Here is a 9,106-nt window from a genome sequence, read left to right on the forward strand (position 1 = left end):
GCTTTTAGAAAAAGAAATGAAGCCAGATGTACGAGTTCCAACATACCGGGTAGCTGTTCCTCAAGCTGTCAGTCGAATTCAAAAGAAATGAAATCCAAGGACTAATTCGATCAAAAATAAATAATGTAAACATTTATTTATTCATTTCCTATCTAATACATGTATATAATCCATTCTTAACAAATAGTTAAAGCTTGCATAAATATGAGCTTTATGAGAGAGAATAGGTATAGTAGTATAGCATACAAATATTACAGATACATGAAATTCATACCTTACCATCATAAACTATACACATAACATTGATCACAATTTTATCTATGGTGTGTTATACATATTCATTCATTTACTAATGATACCCATTTGCCCACGGCTCGCAATATTGATCAGCAGAAAAACAGTAACTAACTTACAGTTGAGTAGCGTTTAAAAAATTGGACGGATTTTATTTGCGACGGAATCATCTCCAATCTGACTAAGCCATTTAGTAGTCGTGAAGATAACAGCCATTTGACCTTTAATATAAGCCGCAGACGGCGGATGATGAATGATATGTAGAAATATGCAGTCAACAGTCCCGGGTATCGACAAAAAACTTCAGACACTTAAAGATGCCTTATAACCGATGCCAGATCATGCCTCCTTTCAACAGATGATGGTCTGATTTCCCTTGGGCTGACACGGAGGTATTCTTTGAATCGGAAGTAAAAATTTCCCAAGTGGACAGTTTCATACCAACGCTTGACAAGTAGGGAGTTTTCTTTATGGTCAGTCGTAGGAAAAATTGTCTGAGATTCTTCATTCTAACTACAATATATTGGCATTTGCAGCACATAAACCTTCATAACGTACGAACAATGTACGAATTTTAAACAATATTCTTTTCAAAATTTTCTCTTTCTAATCCACCATCTTTAAGCGAAATGAATAAATATCTTATTTCGTTTAGTAATACAGTATTCATGAGGTGGGACATTCTTGTACACAGTGTATAGAAATGCAGTTTATTTGATCTGAGATCCCGTTCTTAATCCAGAGTATGGAATTCGATGAGAATCAAAGTTTTCTATCATCAACTACCGGTAAATTTCCGTTGTGGTTTAAAGTCTGCTGTGCGTTAATTTCACTATTGTCACTTTGATCGTAAGGTCGATGCGTATAGCGATATCGTAAACGTGCAAATCCTGATCTGTAAAAGAAATTCAAACAATATTCAGTGAAGAAGTACTGATAGACAGAAAATATAAGTGCTCTAGAAATGGGACAGCAATTACCACATTCATTATAGGGAAGAAGTAATTTTGAGTATACGCAATTGATTTGTGACGAAAAACCATATCTGCAGTGAGTTTATACGCAATTTATTTGTGACGAAAACCCTAACTTGCTGTGAGACAATGTTAGCATACACGACAAAACTCTACAATGTCTGTTTCTAATTTTATCGAAGTGCATCTATTGTACCGTAAGAAAGATATTAGCTTAAGATATTCGTTTGAGGTGTTTTCCAGGTTCCTATCTAGGCTAGGTATCTACCGAGACCAAATATCAGTTTAAACAGACCTGATGATAGAACATACGGATATACCTTCAACTGAGTGCATAAGTCACCTATACCAAAAATTGAAAAGAGTGCTTGAAGACTTTGTGTAACGTTTATTACCTCAAGAATGCTTAAAAATCCATGTTCTTGCTAACATTTCTAAATTTTCACGAAGAACAGAAACAAGAAATGAAGTAAAATTATTATTTTTATGCATTTTTTCGCCATGTCATAACTAGTTCGCGAAGAAATAGATCATTGAAACAGTCGGCCTTGTCAGCGAAAACGAATTCACATAAATTAACAATCAGCATCTCGTGGGTATGTTGCCACTTGGGTTTCGTATAAGAAACGAGACAAATTCAATTGATATTCCTGATTTTCTTGGAAATACTGAGCTAGACGTAGATAAATGCATTTGTTCGAGGAAATTCTGCCCATTTCGGATTCTCGCGGAAATACAGCTCCTAGTGACGGTCCTTAATTTCTAACAGTTAATGAATCCCAGGATATTGAAATCTACTGCAATAAAAGATCAGAACCCTCTCTCACCTGTCATCATTATTTGCATAATGTATCGGCTCAGATGCCGCTCGCTCTTTTCGATCTTTCTCCTTGGCACTGCCGCGGCCCGGTTTCGGTAACTGACCACTGCTCGGCTTCGTACCGATGTATCCGATAAGCTTATAGTAATCGAGAAACGTTCGCGCTACATTTCTACCCAGTTTCATATCTGTTTGTGTATTCGTTAACGGAAAAAAACAACCAAAAATTATCGATCAATTTATCCAAAAAAACTGCCATCAACGTACATTTCTTATTGACTGTCATCGATCATCAGCAATAATATCAGTGGAGCAAATAAACTATGAACGAAGCAATGACAGAACGAAATAACTGATTGTTTTTAATGTAGTTCGAAGATAGACAAGTGACAGAATCAACCTCGGCTTATTATTGGAACTTTGTCAAATCAATCATTCTGATTTGAGACAAGAGATGAGATGACCCATCAACTCAGAATAGTTTTTCGAGTTCACCAAAAGGATACAAGCTTCTTCGGTGTACGGTAGAGCGGTGCTCGAATTTGCCGTCTGGTAACTGAAGAATGACACTTCGAGGGTGTAACTGTAAGAAGAATCATCTAAACAGCCTCCGAGAGTCCTGAAAATATATTGAGAAAGTATTCAAGAAATCAACCTCATCAGCTTATGGTTAGCAGCTTCCTTGAACAGTAAATATTGTCTAGCATAAATACCAATTTTATGGTCAGTACTAGCGTTGGTTGTCAATTTGGGAACTAAATAAGAATTTATTTCTTTAAAAATAATATTTGTTACTAATGTAAAAAGCATCGTCATATAGTATGGTAATACCAGAGCGGTTCTAACATAAAGCTATCACTGTTATTGTCTGGGATGTTCGCGGAATAGATCCTAGTTTGATCTGTATCCTAATCCCTTCTTATGCCTCAGTTAATCTCCATGAAAATACAGGCAGGCGATGATAACACAGAATCATATCTGGGGATTAGTTGCCATTGATGACTCTGTAATGCTCATCACGCTGATCAATCTTTCCTCAAACGAATAATTTTCATATTTGATTCGAACCGACCCGAGGGACCGAGCAAAATCCTAAATTCACGATACGAACGAGTCATAACAACAACAGAAGCAAATAGGAAATTAGCATAACTAAACTCTAATGATGAAATCCATTGAATACCTGCCAGATTAAATGCCCATAGTCTGGTTTAGATAGTCAATTTCAATGTGGGTCAATTTTTGAATTCATGAAATCGAAAAACAATATATTGAGTCTATTGAACCTGTAACTCAATAATGAACCAAAATTGTTTTCCATTTTCAAAAATCAAAAACAAATCTGCAAATGACACCTCTTATACTGAATTACCGTATGCATCAAAACTTCGATTATTTTTCTAATAACAATTGGGAATATGAACTGCAAATAATGAATTCAGTAAGATTTATTCCAGTTGAAGAGATGTCTAACTGAATGACAGATCCTCCAACTTATTCCCGATTTAATTACATTAGCATTAGATTTCGAAAACCCATTTAGTTTTTCTCAACTTTGAAAATGAAAAGGTTCTGTAGAGTTCTTTCGAAAGATTAACTGGTTAACTTATGAAGTTTTTTACTATTCACTTCTTATAAGAATCGAAGGCTTACTGGCCAATAGTCACAGCTGAAAACTTTTGTAGTTATTTCTAACATATATCAAGATTTTCAGACAGAAAATCATACAAAACAACTCATGGAAAAAACTGCTCTCTTGCTCAGCTAAATCCAAGCAGCCATAAACTTACTACAAAGTTTTTCAAGATAATTGCCTAAACAATAAATCATCAACTTTTTCATTTCACTAAATATCTAATCAATATTGGACTTTTTATCAACAGATCAATCTACAGAATTCATTGTTCTAAATGACACACATACATTCAAATCATGTTACAGCATTAAACAGAATGGGATATTATTCTTACGACTGCTAATCCCGCTATCTTTTCTCATCACAGATTTATCACCGAAATCGACATGAGTCGTGCATCGATATTTGAAACGCAATCAAAGTCGCATTGATTTTCCGATCTGTGTCCAGTCGGGCTAGCAGATGGGAATAGCGGCAAGTGCCAGCAAGCGAGAAGACTGGGTAGAATTTGATAGCGAGTCGCAGCACGCAAGATTACAAATCGCATTGATCTCCCGAAATCTGGCCGTCCAAATGATAAATAAGCGTATTTATCATAAACACCGCAGATGAATACGATACTGCCAGCATTGCTGGTATGAATATTTTGCAGCTGGATTTATCATATCATCCAGTAAAATATCTATATTTTTCCTTTTTTTCTAAATAAGTTTTCAAACAAAAAGTCTACATCTACTGTGTCTACAGCAGAAATACGGGAGACTGGATATATCTTTTATCGCATATTATCAACCATATTAACCAAACTGAAAATATTTTGTTCTACATTGCATTGGTTATGAGAGACAGAATATATTTTCTGATTCCCTGAAATTTGTTTGTAAAATCAATACCCCGGTATACTGACTTTGTCAATATTCTTCAATTTAATCTAACTCATTTAGGGAATCATGCAGACTATAATATAAATTAGGTGTTTTCCTAAGATAAAACCTACAGGGCTAAAATGATGAAACCAATTTAGACAAAGGCCCGATATGTAACATTAGAAACCTGATGTCTACGTTCCAATCAAATATCAGCCGACCCTTGACCAGTGAGATCTCATGCATACGCATCAGACTCGAGAAAAAGTAATTCCACTCAGGATGTCAGTTGATTTGGTCTTATCTTAGTTGGCGAGACCGCCAATATTGGCCATAGAATCTGCCGAATGACGCCGGAACCTGATAAGCATGGCCACTGCCAAATAAACGGGCTGCGATATTGACGCAGACGAAGAAACACAAACGAACGGTTTCTCACTTGAGTATTTGTTGAGCAAAGGAAAGCTTTTAGTTTCTGTGTAATTAAGACCGTCTTTGTTGGTTTCTAGTAACAGTAATTTCATCCTTCAGTTCGCGATACACAGACACGAATATGTGGGCTGAATTCATGATTCCGCATGATGACGACGAATCAGTAAAAATTATTTGCTTGAAATCCTTAAAAACGCTGTTGCTGTATGTTCAAGTACAACTCAGATGTAAATACGCATGCCGGTAAATTTTGAGAGCCCTTGGGGGGTTCATTTACAGAATTCACAATAGAATATTAATCGAAGTTGAATTACCTTCGCCCGGTGCCGGCTTTCACCGCATCACGGTTGAAGGCTGTATTGGCCATGGAGAAATCCTCAGCATTGGCGACGAGTAACTTGGGAAACACCGCCTGCTTTTCATATCTGTTCGCATCTTCGTAAATATTACCATACATAAATCCATTCATAAGCGTTGAATGAGCGTGAATATCGATATAAAAATCCACTTCAAATTCCTTAAAAAAAGAAACATATAAAAATCAATAAACTTATATCGTTTCATTGTGAATTTTCAAATTTCTTGTGATAAAATTTCAATTTTCTGCTCAGAGCATTGAAGGGTTGGTTAATAAACAGTAAACAAGCTGTGAAGTGAAAATACTATGAAGTGATAAACTTCATTCACGTTCGATTACCGTCAAAACTCTTCAAACTCGATATGACAATGCAATTAACCACTGATAATATAATGACCATAAAAACACTGACATTGACTCATAAACAACCATTGCTCACTTTGCACCCAATTTATATTCGCATCCACTGTCTATTATGATTATCATTGCGCCATCATTTATTCGTTGGTTTTGGCCTTTTTACATCTTGTCTTGCTGCTAAATTAATCTCGTGTTTCATCCCACAAGAGCAACTACAGCCGACGAGATGGAATTTTTGCAGTCCGAAATTGGACATTGATGGGATTATACGCGTTTATTGGGCACATGAACCTGGTTTATGAGGATAATATGGTCGGACGCATGTAATGTGACCGTATACGACTACCGGTGTGCAGAATGATGTAACGGAAAAAGTAATTACATCCCGTCATTTACTTGCCTCAATAAAACCCTTGAAAACTGTGCAGATGAGAGATAAGAAAATTATGATTTTCAAAGGAACAGAGGGATACTTTCTTTCATCGTATCAACTTTGGAAAGAGCTCTTAAAACGCAATATCATGACAAGTACACCAGTGCATCTGCGGTATGAATGATCGTATGATTTTGCGTGAAATAAAATGTTGAAATGAATATAAAGTACTTACATCGCTTTGGTCAAATTCCATAAGGAGATTCTTGCATGCGTATAAAGTTGGATGGGCCCACGGGGACGGCTCCTGCCAGTGGCGATTCAAGTCAAATCCCATAAGAGAACATCTACAACCCAGAAAGTGGCAACATAATTTCCATATGTTTTATATTGATACATGCAATTGAATAATAATCAACATTAATTTTTGGAACACCATAAGCCTTCATGCAAGAGAAACTTAGATATCTGGGTTATATTCAAATCAAACTATCCAATTTGTGGAGTTAAGATTTTACTCAACAGTAAACTCATATCAAACTAATTTCAACTCAGTTAATTTTAACTCAAAATTGTAACTACAGAATCGTATCCAGACTTATAACGTTTAGTTAGACTAGGTTTACCTATAATTCCCCAAGTATACCCCATCAGGATTTAACATGGGCACAATTTTGAATACGAGAGATTCTCGGAGTATCTTGGCAATCGGGTGATTGCTGACTAGAAAATCAATAATCCCTGCAGTAGAATAGAAATGAAACAGTAAATTAATAACAATTTTAATACGAAGAACATTAAACTGTCAACGCGCTATAAATACTGAAAATATGAGTGGATAGATAAAACGTGACATACCCTGACATAAGAATGAAGATGGAGTCTCCCCCGGATGGACTCTGGCAGTTATGAATACAGTTTTTTGCTTGGCATCAGTTTGAGTATTTTGAGGATTCGTGATAGTCAATAAATCTAGACGCCTTTGTTGCTAAAATAATAAAAGATGATATATTCAATTGTCCAGTGTTAGGGACTCAAGATTGAGAAATACTGGAATTCTTTCAAGATTGTACACGTACTACGCTGAGACAGAGAAGCTCCCTTTGAAAATATGGCATATTTCGCTTTTCAAGATTATCGAGGTAAATTTGTAATCTCGTGTAAGAGTACGGATAGCAGTATGCAAATTGGTAAACGTCGTCCTCGCGATCGAAACAAAACGAAAACGACATGACGTAGTTTTTCCGGTGATCCGGACATCGATAGTAGTAAACATGCTTCGCCGGTATTCTAACCCTAAAATAATTCGAAAAATAGATAAAAACCTGCTGGGGGCAGTAATGATATCATATGCAATGTTAATAAATAGTTTACCATTTTGGCCTGCTTGTGGATTTCACAAGTGGAGTCATGCCATCTCTGTATAAGGACTTCGTTTTGCTGAAGTTTACCACATTGAAGATTATTCGCTAAAATATTGAAAATATACAAGAAAAAAAAAGAAATGAAAAAATTCAAATTACCAGTTTTGATATCGGAATTAAATGTGGATCATTGGCCGATAACTACCTGTTCAGATTTGACATTCTCAACGGTGAAATTGAACCAAACTCTGAACCGCGGATTACACGTATCAGGACGGATAAATAAATCGAATTCTGAATCGGTTATGTAATCGACCCTACCAAGATTGCCTGCAAAAAATCATCAGGAGTCAATAAACAAAGGAAGTCTGAGGTTAGTATTGATGCAATTAATCCTAAATCTTACCGCTTTCGAAACAAGCATCGAATATAATATGACCTTTCTTTGGTCTTCCATTGTATCCAGGAGGAACCACACAGAATTTGTTCACATTTCCAACAACAGGCTCATCAGTACTCTCTGAATCACTTCCTGAAATTTGAGAGTACAGTCTTGGCTATAGAGGATAGGAGTATGGAATAGGGCATGATTCCCCAACTGGGTGGTCACTGTTCAATTAATGACTAGGAGAACTGTCATCTTGTTGGATTGGAATGTATTTAGGCTGTTTGGTTTTCGTAACAAGCCAGCTGAAAAAAATATCTGACCGATGTCAGCAAAAGCCATGCAAATCTAAATGAATTGAACTAGTGTCTGGTCTGGTGGTTGGACGATAGAGAGCCAGAGCACTGTGCACACTTAATTGCTTGTTGATGATACAACCACTTTCATCCAGGATTGGGGCCAGGGTGAACCAGTGGGCTGTATTAGGTTTAGGGTTAAGGTTTCTACAAGGTTAGTGTCTAGGGGTCCAAGTTAGGTGTAGGGTCCTTTTTACAGCTAGGGCGATAGGGTTAGGTTGAATGTTAGCCTATAGGGTAGGCTATATGTAGTTAAAACATTCTGTAGGATTACACTCTAACTCTATTTTCTCTAGATTTGTTCTTCACATTCCTTTTCTGAGTCCCCGACTCAATGCGATGCGCTGTGTAAATTAGCCAATCAGAACGAGTTGTATGTAGGCAAAAATAGCGTTAGCTAACAAACAGGAATGATGCGGCATTGCCCAATTCGCAAAATATATCACCTGCCAAAATGATTAACTATTTTCAAGTGTCAAGTCAAAGTGTCAAAGTTTTTAAGACTGACACTGTTTTCGGTCACCTGGATCCAGTTAAATCTAACATGTGATTTTTTCTTCTGGACTTTGAACTGTCTCTAAACAAAATTTAATTTGAATTCGATTTATGCAAAAAGGAGGTCTTTCAAAGGTTGTTACATAAAGCTAGACTCATCTACGGATTATGAACAGATCATCAACTTTTTGGGATAGTTGCAGGACCAAATAGATCGACTTTATTGTCCAAATAGTGTGGTTTCTTAGCAACATGTACACAAACCTGAATCCGGGGTTACTTTCTTGTTGTCGGCCATTTTAATAACATACATGACGTCATACTACGCGCTATGACGTCTCGTTCATTCATAAATTCTCCGGTGGTGCATTTCCGAATTTAATCCGTTTAATA

General features: G+C 36.4%; 1 protein-coding gene across 2 annotated transcripts; it reads right to left on the minus strand.

Annotated features, from left to right (window-relative positions):
- Positions 1 to 155: 155 nt before the first annotated feature.
- On the minus strand, positions 156 to 9,011 carry LOC141899449 (cytosolic carboxypeptidase 6-like). 2 transcript variants are annotated; one of them, XM_074785760.1, is made up of 13 exons: positions 8,978 to 9,011; positions 7,884 to 8,009; positions 7,683 to 7,807; positions 7,488 to 7,582; positions 7,193 to 7,409; positions 6,972 to 7,101; positions 6,740 to 6,854; positions 6,349 to 6,460; positions 5,337 to 5,539; positions 2,595 to 2,707; positions 2,096 to 2,276; positions 1,664 to 1,702; positions 1,079 to 1,189 (listed from the first exon to the last, which is right to left on the minus strand). In XM_074785760.1, exons 1-12 carry the CDS (start codon positions 9,009 to 9,011, stop codon positions 1,675 to 1,677), a joined length of 1,479 nt encoding a protein of 492 aa, XP_074641861.1. In that variant the 3' UTR covers positions 1,079 to 1,189; positions 1,664 to 1,674. The 2 variants fall into 2 exon arrangements, with proteins under 2 accessions (XP_074641860.1, XP_074641861.1); XM_074785759.1 differs by lacking the exon at positions 1,664 to 1,702 and having other exon boundaries at positions 156 to 1,189.
- Positions 9,012 to 9,106: the final 95 nt, after the last annotated feature.

The sequence above is a fragment of the Tubulanus polymorphus genome, chromosome 2 (assembly GCF_964204645.1).
Source record: "Tubulanus polymorphus chromosome 2, tnTubPoly1.2, whole genome shotgun sequence".
Taxonomy (NCBI): domain Eukaryota; kingdom Metazoa; phylum Nemertea; class Palaeonemertea; order Tubulaniformes; family Tubulanidae; genus Tubulanus; species Tubulanus polymorphus.